Source organism: Suncus etruscus, chromosome 13 (assembly GCF_024139225.1).
Source record: "Suncus etruscus isolate mSunEtr1 chromosome 13, mSunEtr1.pri.cur, whole genome shotgun sequence".
Taxonomy (NCBI): Eukaryota; Metazoa; Chordata; class Mammalia; order Eulipotyphla; family Soricidae; genus Suncus; species Suncus etruscus.
Window position 1 is genome coordinate 68,534,505 of NC_064860.1, and position 15,503 is coordinate 68,550,007.

The 15,503-nt window shown below is 34.8% G+C and overlaps 1 protein-coding gene and 1 non-coding gene across 2 annotated transcripts in view; both read right to left on the minus strand.

Annotated features, from left to right (window-relative positions):
- The window catches only part of GBE1 (1,4-alpha-glucan branching enzyme 1), a 320,203-nt gene that overhangs the window by 26,335 nt on the left and 278,365 nt on the right, over window positions 1–15,503 (minus strand). The window contains exons 13-14 of the mRNA XM_049785497.1: window positions 12,707–12,891; window positions 10,981–11,113 (exon numbers count right to left, since the gene is read on the minus strand). Coding sequence (XP_049641454.1) covers window positions 10,981–11,113; window positions 12,707–12,891 — 318 coding nt within the window. The remainder of the gene's footprint in view (window positions 1–10,980; window positions 11,114–12,706; window positions 12,892–15,503) is intronic.
- Window positions 8,537–8,643, minus strand: LOC126026658 (U6 spliceosomal RNA). The gene has a single exon (XR_007501881.1). It is a non-coding gene; the product is annotated as a U6 spliceosomal RNA (small nuclear RNA).

The window sequence follows — 15,503 nt, forward strand, 5'->3', positions numbered from 1 at the left end:
GTCACTGGATGTTGCCCCCAAAGCAAAATAATAATAATAATATTATTAATAATAATTCAGACAAATGTATTCACTGAAGATTTCCTTCCTCTATACTTGTCATGACATTTTTAGGAAAGGGAAGGTTATAAAATGAGATAAAGAATGTAGAGTGCTGACAGAGGGAGCAGCATGAAGTGAGTTTGAAATATGCAGTAGATTTTAGGTCTGGATCAATAGCACTGTGGGTAGGGCATTTGCCTTGCATGGGGCCAACCCTGTTTCAATTACCAGCGTTATCCTATATGGTCGACTGAGACTGCCAGGAGCAATTTCTAGGTGTAGAGCCTGGAGTAACCCCTGAGTCCCATGAGTGTGGCCCTCCCAAACAAAAGAAACAAAGAAAAACAATGTGCAGTAGATCTTGTTCAGTAAACATTCTAATAATGGATTCTGGTGTATCATTTTAAATTCTCCAAAATTAGAATATGTTTATTGATCTTTTATCCATTTTATTCACCATAATCTAATTAAAAGTGGAAGAAAAAAGTAACAGTGCAATACCACTAGTGCTTAATTTTAAGTAAATTCAGTGGTTCTTTGGTCATTAGAAAATCCTCAGGGAGATGCAAATCAAAACAACTATGAGGTACCACCTCACACCACAGAGATTGGCACACACCACACAGAATGAGAACAAGCAGTGTTGGTGGGGATGCGGTGAGACAGGAACTCTTATCCACTGCTGGTGTGAATGCCGACTAGTTCAACCTTTCTGGAGAGCGATATGGAGATTCCTTGAAAAACTGGAAATTGAGCTCCCATACGATCCAGCTATACCACTCCTAGGAATATACCCTAGGAACACAAAAATACAATACAAAAAACCCTTCCTTACACCTATATTTATTGCAGAACTATTTACCATAGCAAGACTCTGGAAACAACCAAGATGCCCTTCAACAGATGAATGGCTAAAGAAACTGTGGTACATATACACAATGGAATATTATGCAGCCGTCAGGAGAGATGAAGTTATGAAATTTTCCTATACATAGATGTACATGGAATCTATTATACTGAGTGAAATAAGTCAGAGAGAGAGAGACAAAGACAGTGAATGGTCTCACTCATCTATGGGTTTTAAGAAAAATGAAAGACATGTCTCAACAATTTTCAGGGACAAAAGAGGAGAGGGCTGGACGTTACAGCTGACCTCATGAAGCTCACCACAAAGAGTGATGAGTTTAGTTAGAGAAATAACTACATTGTGAACTATCCTAACAATGAGAATATATGAGGGAAATAGAAAGCCTGTCTAGAGTACAGGTGGGGGTGAGGAGGGGAGGAGAGATATTAGGGTCATTGGTGATGGGAATGTTACACTGGTGAAGGGGGTGTCATCTTATACAACTGAAACCCAACCACAATCATGTTTGTAACCAAGGTGTTTAAATAAAGAATATTATATAAAAAAAAGAAAATCCTATCTATAAAATGATCCATCAGAGCATGCATCTGTCATCATTCCTCTAACCACCTAACATTTGGCTTACTATTGCAAGTACTAATTGTGAGTATGCAGGTCTGACTCCAATAATGACCAAATATGGTGGGATAATTTCTATGTAATTAGCACTTTACACAGTTAGTAAACATGATTAGTCTAAGAAAAATGTTTTTCCAATATTAGCAACATAACTCACTTGATGCATGTGCTCTGTTTTGTTTTCCTTTTTGGTTTTTGGGTCATACCTGGTAGTTCACAGGGGTTACTCCTGGCTCTGTGCTCAGCAATCGCTCCTTACACGAAGGGAGGACAATATGGGATACCGGGATTCCAACCACAATGTCCATCCTCAGTCAACTGCATGCAAGGCAAATACTTCACCACTGTGCTATTGCTCCGGCCCCCCATGTGCACTGTTTTTAAACATTACTATTTGTTACCTAAGAAAGACATGAAATAGGGGACAGAGATCCGCATTGCCATATTCTAAAATGGCAGCAATAGAGACCATCATTACATAAATGATCTTTGAATTTAAACAGACAAAAAATGCAACCAACCTCTGACAGCCTCACGCACTCCACTATGCACATGTTTGTGCACAGAGCCACACACCACGCTCAGAGAAAAGCTGCTGAATATCTCTGAGATGAGATTTTGGATAGGAGTGAATAAAAATAATTTAAACGTATTTGTGTGCAATAATGACTTATTCATTTTTCATTACCACCTTAGTCTTATGAATATATATTAAGCCCATCTAGAAGTATTATAGCAGCTGCAATATTTTAATCATGAAAATATATTTCTTACTTTGTGATTTATTTCTAATTCCTGGGTAGAAAGTTGCTGCTAAATCTCAAGCTCTTTACTAACAGTGGAGGTGGGGTATGCATGCTGATGATCATAATATCACAGGGAGTGCTGGCCAGTCCTGAGGACGAACACTGATGTGAAGGACCCCCAGACGGTGTTTGAAAGTCTCACTGTCAAATGAACCTAAAAACTGATATCCACGCTAATGAGGATGCATCCATTTTGAGGTATGACAACATAAATTTCGTGATTATTAGTAGAATTACTTCTCCTCACATAAAGAACACCATCATTTAGTTGCAGAATAGAATAAAATCACATACTCATGGTGGAGGGTAATGGAGAAAGAGATTTGCATCTGCTCACAGTCAGAGGGGAGATCTTTCACAAAAATAAAAATTGCATTGAGGAATTGGAGAGATAGCAGAAGAGGTAAGGCATCTGCCTTCCATGTGGCTAATTTAGATTGAATCTTAGCATCTATACATTACCCATATCTTTGCTCGGGATGATCTCTTAGCAGAGGATGGGTGTGGTACCCAAATAAACAAAATATTTGTAAAACTTGCATTTAACAAAACAAATTTTTAGCAACACAAGATCATCTAGAATACTAGAAAATTCAGAAATCTTTGAAGGCAAAAATCTTGATACTACGTGGCATCGAGATATCTCCAAATTAAATCTCTTGTTTTTATTTGTAGCAAGGAGCACAGATTCCAATAAACACTGTGTTATATAACTATGTTTCAAGGGCTTCCAGAAACTAAGCAACTATTAGCAACATCTCTGCCTTCAGTTATCACACTCCATTGAATCATTCAAGTGACCTTATTTGCTCATTAGAAACTCTGTGTACAGGCTGCAAATGTCAGAGTCTGAATTTACATTCTAAAATGTACAGTTTTAAAAGTAAAGTTGCAGCATTATGATGAAAATATTTTAAAGATCTCAGACCACATCCATGTATTTACTCATCTGCTCCCTCAGCTTTAAATATTTTTGGCCTGAAATCACATATTCTTCACAAGGAGTACTTTATAATGATTTCAATATTAAAACAGTTTGAAGCACCATTTGGAGTGGGGGCTGCTATTACACTATTATTTCCACCCCCACCTCAATGGGGTGCTGACAAAGAGGTGTAAAACATTCTATTCTTGCGTTATGTATCTTCTCAGAACAATAAAACTCTGTAGGTAGCAAGAAGTGGGCTTTATAAATAAGCTGTGAGAGTGTAAAATTGAAATATTATCTAGGAAACTAAAATTCTTGTGATCCATAAGGGTTTAACTTTGAAATAAAAAACATATTACAAGCTAGAGCCATACAGCAGGTAGGGCAGTTGCCTTGCATATGGTCAACCCTAGTTTGATCCCCAGTATTTAATATGGTCCCTGTGTTTGCCAGAAGTGATCCCTGCGTATGGAGCCAGGAGTAAATTCTGAGTACTTTCAAGTGTCAATATAACTACTTGATATCCCCCAGCAACCCACCTCATAAAAGAAACACATGTTTCTATTCTACCTAACGACTGAAAAAAATGCCATATTTTTCTGAGTATGGAAGTTATACTTAAAAATCACAGTGATCCCCCTTTACTCCAGTCATTGATGTGATTATGAGATTAAATATGAGCAATAATTTATGGTTGGAATTTGTGAGCCATGAAGGAGTGCTGAGAGAAGACAGTTGATATGAAAAAAGTTTGCCTGTCCTATGAATTTATATATAATCTTGCAACCTATTTCTGCCATATTATGCTAAATTCACTTTGAACACTGAGAATTTAATAACTAAGTCATCATTGCTAATGCCACCAACCACATGTAAACACACAGGAAAAGCCAATTTGATAAAATAGAAAGAACATGAACTTTGCATCACATGGGGTTAGCCTTTCCCACCCATGTTCTCGAAAGAGAATAAGAAGTCACTTTGAAGGCTTCAGTTTACTGATCTGTCACAAGAGCAAATAACAACTACTCTGTAGTGTTTTCATGAATATTAAACTTCATACTTCATTTAAATTGGCTAGCATGCAGAAAAGCCTGCCAAAGGTCTAAAACTAAGTTTCTCACTCAAAACAATAGAACCTTCAGAATGGGGCATTATCACTTGCACAATTTATAATAGTTAAAAGAATTGTTTGCCTTTGGGGGTTTAAGCCTGATTCCTTTCATTCAGTGCCAATTTGGTAGTTTTCTAAAGAAAATATGGCTTCAAAAATATAATAAAGATTTTAATAATATAAAGGGTAGTAGAACTCTTATACAATAAAATATTGTGAAATCATAATAAAATATATCAGGGAAATGAATTTTACCTTCCACTGCATGAAATACGTAAGCTGCCTACTGTCCTAGTTCATTCAGGACTAGCTGTACATCACCCTCTTTGCTTATCTACTGCATTTAAGAAAAATCACGGATTATTACAGCTAAGGAGGCAAATGCCTGGCAGTGTCTAGGCAAAAGCACCTTGCTATTGTTTTTTACTCACTTGAGCATGGCTGCAGACACCTTTTGCAGCAACAATACTATACCTTTTAACTGTTACTATGAAGACCATGTTCAAAATCACAATAAATATAAATCCCGCTCTCTGCTCTATTTTCTAAAAGTAAATAGTTAAAGGCACTTTCAAAATGTTTCTTTTGCCTTGTCTGGTATTACACCCCCAAATAGCTACCCTTTGACAGTTTTTACAACATGCATTATCTTTTCTCTATAAATAGGCAAAATATAATATCTGGCTATTTGATAAATGGGTTCAGAATGGAACTGCTCAAGAATCCAGACATGTTACCTATAGCAGGTATTATATAGTGACAGAAGTTGAATGACTTCTTTGAATAATTTCAATTTGTACTGACACCAAATTCTGCCTCCCAGGGAATTAAAATTTTGATGAATTTCTTGATTAATTTCTAGATTAATACATCCAATCTTGCCACTACAGATTATTCACAATGAAATATCTGTATCTGATGCACTGGCACAGAATTTAGAAATATCAGTAGCATAGAATACTTTTGTAAAGTCAGAAAATACTCCACACAAAAATCCTAATTTTCTTGTACTATCTATATATTATTCCAAAATATTGGGCTATCAGCACTTATGGACAAAAAGAATACAATAAAAAATGTGAAAGAACAAAAAAAGTAGGACTTTAAGGTGAATAGGAAAATAAAAGAGACTAAAACTTAATGGATAAGAGGACACTTGAGAAATGTATTTGCTGCTAATAAAAGAATGGTAGTATCATTATTGATTGATAATAGAAAATTTCTCATCTTTTCTACTACTAAATAATGACTTACTGTTAAAATGGATTTTTGTAAGATTCATTAGCTTAATAAAATAAGGTAAATTGCTAGTATACACAAACAAAACTTAAAAAGTACATTTGTATACATACTAGAAAGCAAGTTGTATGCCAGTAAAGGAATTTTCACTTTAAATAATTAAATCAGCAATGCTTTATCTCATAGAGAGATAGTCAGGTCACGGGATAGGCTCTGTCATATTCCCTACTCCAATCTGAAACTGGGTGCTAATGGTTCTGGAGACATGATATGAAGGGGCTATGAACAATGCTGGGTATATTTTGCTAAGGGAGGTGCAATGATAAGATATCTAGAAGTGTTATACAAGCTTAGTTAAAAAAGAAAATCAGGTTGGAAGAGGGGAATGCCTGGAAGTTTAATACCTTGAAAAGGATTACATTTAGTATTTTCTGATTTAAATAGCTAGCATAAGAGTAGAAATGCATGCCAGAGCACAAAAAAAAAAAAATACACACATAAGAAATCAGTGTTTAGGGGCCAAAGAGATAGCACAGTGCTGGGGCATTTGCCCTGTACACAGTTGACCCAGGACAGACAGTTCAATCCTCAGCATTACATATGTTCCCCTAGCCAGGAGCAATTTCTGAGCACGTAGCCAGGAGTAACCCCTGAGTGTCACCGGGTGTGCCCCCCCCAAGGAAAAAGAAACAGTGTTTAATCCAAAAACAACAATAACAACAAAACAAACAAACAAAAAACTTGAGGGGATAGAGTAATATAGAAAAGGGCTCTTGCAAATACCTGGCATACTCCTGTGTACTGCCATTACTCCTGTGTAATCTGAGTAACTCTCAGAACCTGCGTAGTATCTCATCTTCTGGCCCTCACACTGAACTAATAATGGCTAATTGGCCAGAAATTACCAGGAGTGATCACTGGCTTCCTAAGTAATGACTACAGGGACAACTCACATTTTTTGTTTGTTTGGGGGCTACTACTAGCATGCTCAGGTGTGCTACTAGCATGTTCAGGCTCTTCACTCAAGGATAACTTCTAGTGGGTAACTTGAGAATCATAGGGGGTATCAGGTATTGAATATAGGTCAGCAACATCCAAGGAAAGTGTCTTACTGTATTATAGCATGAGCACCTCCCCATTTTTTTATTTTAAAATTTTTTGGGGGGACACACCCAGCAGCGCTCGGGGGTTACTACTGGTTCTGCACTCAGAAATTGCTCCTGGTGTGGAGGACCATATGGGATGCCAGGAATTGAACTGAACCCAGGTCCATCTTGGTTAGCTGTGTGCAAAACAAACACCCCATGGCTGTGCCATCTCCTCAACCTCTAATTTGATTTATTTTTTAATTTTTAAAACAGTGAGGCTCCCAGGGCAGAAAAGTGCTCTACTAAGTCTATATTGTGTGTGGAAAACTATGTATGGATTTCTATAGTGAATTGGCCTAATGCCATAGAAATTAAAGCAGAAACCAGCATATTTTATCTCGATTGAGGTACCTGGCCAGATTTTATCAACATAGACCTAATTAGAAGTGTGTAAGGCATGCTAGGTTATCTTAGAATTTACCAATTAATACTGTCCCCTCAAATCTTAATTATTATAGCAAATAGGATTGGATTATATTACTTATTCAGTTCATTAGGTTTTGCATTCTTGAGTATTCAAAGATATTGGTATCAAGACATATCTCATTAGAAGAAGCAATAGCATATGGGAATTAGTTTTACGGTGTTAGTAGTAGAAAGACACAGAAGAGAAAGCTGACAAGAGACATTAAGACCCAGTAGCTACACATATATAGAATACAAAGTACTTGTAATAAAAGAACCAATGACTTTTTTTAAAAATTTCTTCTAGATTTTCAACAGCTTCATTTATTCCATTTTGTTTTGTTTTGGGGTCATACCTGGTAGTGCTCAGGGATTACTAATGGTTGTTACACAATGATCACTAATAGCAGGACTCAGAGGAAAATATGGGGTTCCAAGTATCCAACCTGAATTAAATTCTTACAACTCAAGGAACCTTACATACTATACTATTGCTTCCACCCCAACTTAATCTACTTATATTCTTTAAAAAGTGGCTTGATATTTCAGGGTGCTTAACAGCTTTAACTGAGTAGTTTCTAAAAGGCATCATTAGGGTAAATTTGCAATAATGATTAAAATAGATAATTTCTGTCTAGATTCAGACAAATATTTAAATTTCAGAACATTTTAGCCTTAGAAAGATTTCTCAAAGCCAAACTAAACTTCCATAAAGATCAACATGTATCACTAAGTAAACAAAATAAAAGAAAATAATACAAAAATGAAATTTGGGGGTGGTTTCTACTTTTGAAATATTTTAGCATTAAACATTTCATTTAACATGTCTTAATGCTAAAGAGAATTCAGATAGAAGATAAAGGAGGCCTGAATTTAGGTCTTTCTCTTAACCATCATCATTGAAATTCCATGTGATCCTAAGTACAAACAGCCCTAAGCTAAACTTTCTTTTCTGAACTCTTATATGATATTTCTCCTTAACTCAATGACTCATTAAAAACAACACTACCATTTTTTTCTCATTGTTTAAAGTTCTTTGTGTTTTCTCTTCTACATGCCAGGTCTGAATAACTATTGAGTTGTTTCAGAAAAACCTTCAAAGAATTCTTTCTACTTCACTGAAATTATATCACTTTATCTCCTGATATTTTTTAGGTTTACTGCAATTACTCAAATGAATATCTGTATTTTCAACTCTTCCTATCAGTTCTATTATTTACATGAGAAGTATTTCTTGGGCATATATACTTACAAAGTAGCTCCCCTACCTTAAAAAAAAAACAAACCCTCACTGATTCATATAAAAACTATAATAGGAAAGCATTAAAATTGTCTTATTATGTGACCCAAATTTATTATTATTTTTTTAAATATGTGGAATGCTTCACGAATATGCATGTCATCCTTGTCCAGGGGCCATGCTAATCTTCTCTGTATCGTTCCAATTTTAGTATCTGTGCTGCCAAAGCGAGCACTATTTTTTAAGTTTTATTTAGCAGCACAACATTTTTTGAGGGGCAGGAGGCAAACTTGGAAGTGTTTGGAGGGCTTACTCCTGATACTGAGCTCAGAGATCACTCTTGGGCCTGGCACATACAGAACACAAGAAACTGAATCCAGCTTAACCATGTGTAAGACAAGTGTTCTACCCACTGTACTATGTTTCTGTCCCAGCACTACTTTTGAAAGTCATCATTTTCCATTGGCTCCATTGTATCATTCATTACCTTAGACACTGTGTGGAATCCAACAACTAAAATGAACATCCTCAACATTTTCAACAATCCTTTTAGAACCTTTCAAAATCCAGGCTTAAAACAGTGATTACCAAAGACTGCAGCAGATCCGCAGTATTCTGTAAGTTATTTTGGTTGAATTCTAGTAAAAAAAATACATTCTTATTATTATATTAGGTTTAGATATAGTAAGTCTAGGTCATCACATTAATAGTGAGGAAGTGAGAAGGGTCAGGCACATACTGCAATTCAGTTAATATCTGTAATTTTCATGTTTTTAAACTTTTACTTTTCCTGCATTTCTTTTTTAATTGCAGGTAACTCAATTACATGTAACATTTTTCAGTGTTAACAGGAGCATATTCAGGACGCCAGGCATCAACAAACTCCTAACTGCTCTGAAATCAGGTGAAATGAGGGACAGAGAAGTCAAGAGACTCACCTCTCGCCTTCATGATTTATAATAGTATAGGTTGGTAGAGAATGCACAAAATATTTTTGGGAAAATACTGGTCTTTTCTTTCTTACTATTACAAAAACATTTGCTATGATCAATCACTCCATCAAGAACACAACTTCCAAGGGACTCGGGGTTAATACCTGATTAAGCCACTCAGTATTTTAACAGTCTTCTATTTAGAAAATTTCTTGGGATGAAAAAATTATGGCCAATAAAATATGAAAAAAATTTGCTAACATGGCTTTTTTCATAAAAATTGAAGCAAAAATAAAATCTGTGTGCCTCTGTTGTGTTTGAAGGCGACAGTTGGAACCATGCCGACTGACTTGAGGTAATTATCTTAGGTGCCAGCCCCTAGACATCTGAAACGCAGAGAGCTGAAAGCAGAAGGACAAAATGAATCAGGGAACTCGATGCTGTCACAGTTCTAAGATCTATCTAATTCAGAGCTTTGTGCATGTGGTAAAATTACATTTGCTTACAGTTTTATCCAGTTGAATAAGGTTTTTTTTTCTTTTTTTTCTTTTGGTTTTGGGCCACACCCGGTAACACTCAGGAGTTACTCCTGGCTATGCACTCAGAAATTGCTCCTGGCTTGGGGGACCATATGGGACGCCGAGAGGATCGAACTGCAGTCCGTCCAAGGCTAGCACAGGCAGGCAAGGCAGGCACCTTACCTCTAGCGCCACCGCCCGGCCTCATTTTTTTTCTTATGGTAGCCACAGACAAGCTGACACACTGATTCCATGTTGGTATTTGATGTCTTGCTCAGATGACAGATATTAATAATTGTTAGGGCTTCGGGCAGAGACATATCATTCCTATTCTCTCACTACAAATTTCTGCTGGTTTACTGTTAGGTCCTAATTTTGCCACGTTTTTGTTGATCTGGGAAGTCATCATGTCTTTAAAACACAAAGCACTTTTCTTTGTACAATAATTATCAAATTTTGTATTAGTAATGTTTGTTTTCTCTGCTACTTTAAAATGCTTTGAGGACTGTGACTTTATATACTTGTAAAATACTTATATTTACTGTGCTTATAAAGTACTTATATTTACTAGCAAAGAGATGAACACAGATATTCAATAAATAGATGCTCATTGAATCTCTGCAAAGTGAATTGCTGACTAAGTGAATATACAGATAATAACAAAACATTCTCCATGCTATTTCTTTTGCTCCCATCTCCAGCACCCAATTCTTTATCAATTTAGGCCTAAAAAAGTGAACTACAACCTCCTTTTTAAGAGATGAGGAAGCAAAACAAATGCAATATTTTTGTTCCAGTAAAGATAGCGCTCACCCAGTTAAGGCAATTTTCACAGGGTGTTTTTCAATGGAAAATTATATTTGTTTCCTGCATTGTATATTGGTCCAAAGAGTATTTTAAAATGGTCAGAATCAAACTTTTAAGAGCCAGGATAAAACTTAAGATTAATTCCGTATAACTGTATGAACAAAGATTTATCGATCACCTACTTCAAGCCCCTCATTTTTCAGAGAGGACTACTTAGAGGTGTTATCACCAAGATAGGTATTAGCCTTTCTTATTTTCCATGACATATAAAATAATTGAATGAAGAAAGTCATATTAACTGGTAACAAAAAGGATATTTTCCTGGATGTGCCGTTCCAACTCGGTAATCACTGTAGCTCTTGCTTGGATGAAAATTGAAAATAAAAAGAAGACCTGCTCTTTCAAAAGCAATGATCTTATTGGATTCATGCTTTTCACTCACATAGGCCTGCAAGAGTTAACACATTGACATTTAAATTATACAATATATTTCATTCGTTTAATACCTCGATGTTATTATCTTCTAAAACATTTGTTTTAGTTACTAAACCAAAAAAATGAAAATGCCAAATCACTGTATTTACTGAACTCATTATAGTTTTATCATAACGAATTCCCAACTAAAGAATGTTAAAAAAAATAAAAACCTCACCAGTCACTTGTCAACTTAATATAAAAACCTCACCAGTCAAGTTTATATAAATTGAAGGATAAATGCTACAACCTATGTTTTGGGACAAATACATTTTTCTTGAACCAGATAAGCAGTTGTAACTATATTTAAGTTAGACCTAGTTAAAAGTGAATTTTTTAACTTTTGATTTAGTACCCAGATGGATAAGGGACAAAATATTATCTTTCAAACTACAATGTAACTCAATATCAAGATTTCCAAAGTTGTAATTATTTTAAACCTTTGCATTATTATACAACTGTCAAATTCAACAACCACCCTTTGTTATTTTCCTTTCCAATTTTTTTTCTTATTAAAAGAAGTTCTATAAAAATTATAAAATCTACAAACTGTCTTTTTTTTGACAGCCTGGTTGACAGTAGGCAGTAAGATGCTTTTGCTTTTCGAATAATACCCTCCTCTAGCCCAGCACCAGGAAAGATGTATTTCCATGCATATCAGCATCCACCAATCCTGGTAATTTTGAAAAAGGTTCTAGAGTAAACAGCATGCTTTTTGGTATTCAGCATTGTTCCTATTGAAAAGGAGTATCGTTTTGCTCTCTCTTCTGGAAAGGCATTACTAATAAATGTGATTAGGGCATTCATGTCATGTAGCCAATCTTACTGAATATATAAGTGCCTTTGTTCAGCCATTTAAAAAAAGACACTAAAGTATAAACACATCAACAGTAATTTCAAACAGCGCTAGTAAAAAGCAAATGGATTATAAGTAACACATACTATATGCTAATTTTTGTAAAGAAAAAAATATGCCTGTATAAAATTTGCAACTGTTAATTACATTTTCTAAAACTTATTGAAAACTGAGACTTTAATTCCAAGGGAGAGTCAGACTCATGAAAAATACAAAATAGCATGCAGGTATAATGGCATCTACTGAAATGACAAGTTAGAGACCAGTAAAAGAAGGAGAAAGGGGAATAAAGAAGTCTACATGTTGTCAAAGTAGTTTCTTTGTGACAGGGTAATTATTTACATAAAGAAAACAGTCAAAACAATTAAGATGTTTCCACAGCAATTTTAAAAATGAATTCCACACGGAGCTTTTGTCATTTACTTTAACCAGTTGAAATAAAAAAAATTACTAAATTTAAACAACAAACAACAACAACAACAAGGAGGAAGCTAGCCAGGAAAGTAAGCAGAGCATTATGTTTAGGATTTTTATTATCTACTGGAGAGACTTCAGTGACATGTTTTGACAACCTAAAGTATGTTGCAGGGCACTACACACTGAATAATAAAGTGCTGTTTAAAAGATATGCATATAGATTTAAAACGATTGCCATTCTAAGCATGTACAATGTTGGTGACTAAAACATAACATTTAGAGTAAAGAGCTTACCTGTGGAGCTGAAAGCCAACCACATCTTTCTTCCAATTTATTCATATCCCTGTCAAAGTTATTTAGGAATTTATAGCGAAGAAGGTCATCATCAGTTAAATTAAACTGCCTTCTGGCATAATGGTAACTTTCATTATTTCCTTTCCTTGGAAAATCTAACCACTCAGGATGCCCAAATTCATTACCTGCAAGGGGCGGGGAGAAAAGAACATCTTCATGTGACACCAGCATTTCTTACTAAAATAAGTTGATAATTGCTAGTTTTAATGTTCTTAATATCTATTTGCATTGGAATTTACTATTGTGTCTGTGAGCTACTTATAGCACTGGCTGAACAACAGCATAATTTACAGAGATCACATTTGGCTTTAGTGGCTCAGTTTATGACAGTCTTATAATTTAGGGAACACAACACATTTTTTAGTTTGTTTTGTTTGTTTTGCTTTGGCACCACACCCAGCCATTTGTCAGGGTTTACTCATGGCCACGCATTATTTCTAGCAGGGCTGAAGGTATCATAAGGATTACCAAGGATAAGCTTTGCAGAGTGCATGGCAATTGCCCTACCTACTGTACTATCACTCTGCGACACATAACATTTTCTTCATGCACAGGCAGAAAAAAGTTTGCGTTGTCAGAATTATTTCTCCTTTGAAATAAGCCTCCCAAATTCTGAATAATTTCCCAAAAAATGTATATTACTATAATGTCTGAAATCTATTGAGTCTTATTATTTGAAAATGTTTATGTATATAATATATTACACATATAATATTGTGTATTATATTAGTATGTATTATAAGTAATGAATATTCATATATTATAAGTATTTTAATTCTCAAAGAGAACTTTATCATATCTGTTACTTGGACAAGAAATTCAAAGTTACTGGGGCTGGAGAGGTGGCGCTAGAGGTAAGGTGTGTGCCTTGCAAGCGCTAGCGTAGGACGGACTGCAGTTCGATCCCCCAGCGTCCCATATGGTTCCCCCAAGCCAGGAGCAATTTCTGAGCACTTAGCCAGGAGTAAACCCTGAGCGTCAAATGGGTGTGGCCCAAAAACCAAAAAAAAAAAAAAAAAGAAAGAAATTCTAAATTACTGACAATTCAGAGATTGAGCTTAACTTCATTGAGGAAAGTGTTCAGGAAATAATTAAAATTCAGAACACGAAGCCTGCAGTAAAAGAACAGGAGAAAGACATTTGCTTTGCATGCCTTTAACCCTGGGTTAGATCTCTAGCATCCACATGATTCTCTACACTGGTCCCTAGAAATATCAGACATAATTCCTGAGTGCACAGCAAGGAGTTGCCCCTGAACATCACTGGGTGTAACCCAAATCCCTCCCCCAAAATACAAAAGCCAAAATTTATTAAAACCCAAGTTCTTTTTGCATCATCAGATTTACCAAATATGTTTTGACATCTCATACTTACAATGTGTCGACACCATTTTATCCTTGAAGCTTAACTATTAGTAACTTTGTAAATCAAGATGCCTTAATTAATAAAAACACTAATAAATAAGAACCTCTGATATTGTACAAATTAAAATAGAAATTTTGTCTTGTTTTTTGAGCAGTGTTCAGAGTTTGCTCGACTCTGCTAAAGAATCACTCTTGGCAGGGTTCAGGGAAATATGTGATGCATGGTTTAATCATGAATAGGTCACATGAAAAGCAAACACCCTTTTCTCATTATTTTTAAATTAATATACCATTATCTTTTATATGATATTTGTCTTAATTGTATTGTCTTCATATATATATGTATATTTATATATTTTTGAATATACTAAGATACTTTCCTAAGAATCCAGATAAACACTATTTCTCAATATAACTTTCATAATCAAAATGTTATAAATATAAAAATATTCTTACTCCATATTTTTGCATTATGAACAAGTTATATTGTAGACCATCTCCAATTCCTTTTGTTAAGTTAGAGTTCTTTCCAGGATATTACATATTAAATACTACTTATCAGCACTTACTCTTGCCACTGTATTGCTATAACATCCAAGTTAAAAAGGTATCCTTCAAATCAATAATTGCTATAGCCAATGCAAATGATACTTACTTTACAGAAATATATTAATTTTATAATAAATAAAATAATAAACTAAGATGAATATCCTATTTTTAGTAATATTTAATTAATTCCCTAGCATTGCTTTAAATGGGAAACTCTTAAGGCACACTGAAATTTATGTTTAGTACTATAATCATTTTATATCAAATTGTGCAATTAAATATGGCTTTCTGTAGATATAAAAATTGAGTTCTTTGTATTTAAATAAATTATAACATTTCACTGTAAATGACAGTGTATTCATTTGTATAAATAACTTCTTTTATCTTTTTAATTGATTAAAATAATTGGGGCAACAAGGATTTGCATATTAGATATGTTTCTAAAGTGTCTTTTCAACGCATATTTAATAATTATTTGTCACACCAAATTAACCAAATAAGTGCTAAAAGCAAGTCATGCCTGTCTCATTGAGTTCCCTTCCTTAATATGCCCTCTGCATATAGGGACAACTTTAGTTTATTAGTACAAATCAATGGCGTAGGTGGGATGTTATTTACACTGTTTCCTTGAATTGTTTCTTTATACCATACATAAATGTGATCATCTGGCAGTTCTCATTCTCTTTATGATTTGTTTGAACATTACATACAACTCCATCCATGTTGTAGCAAATGGCAATACTGTATATACTCGAGTATCAGCCAAGTTTTTTTGGCACAAAATCTGTGTTGAAAGCCTGAACTTGGTTTATACTCAGGTCATA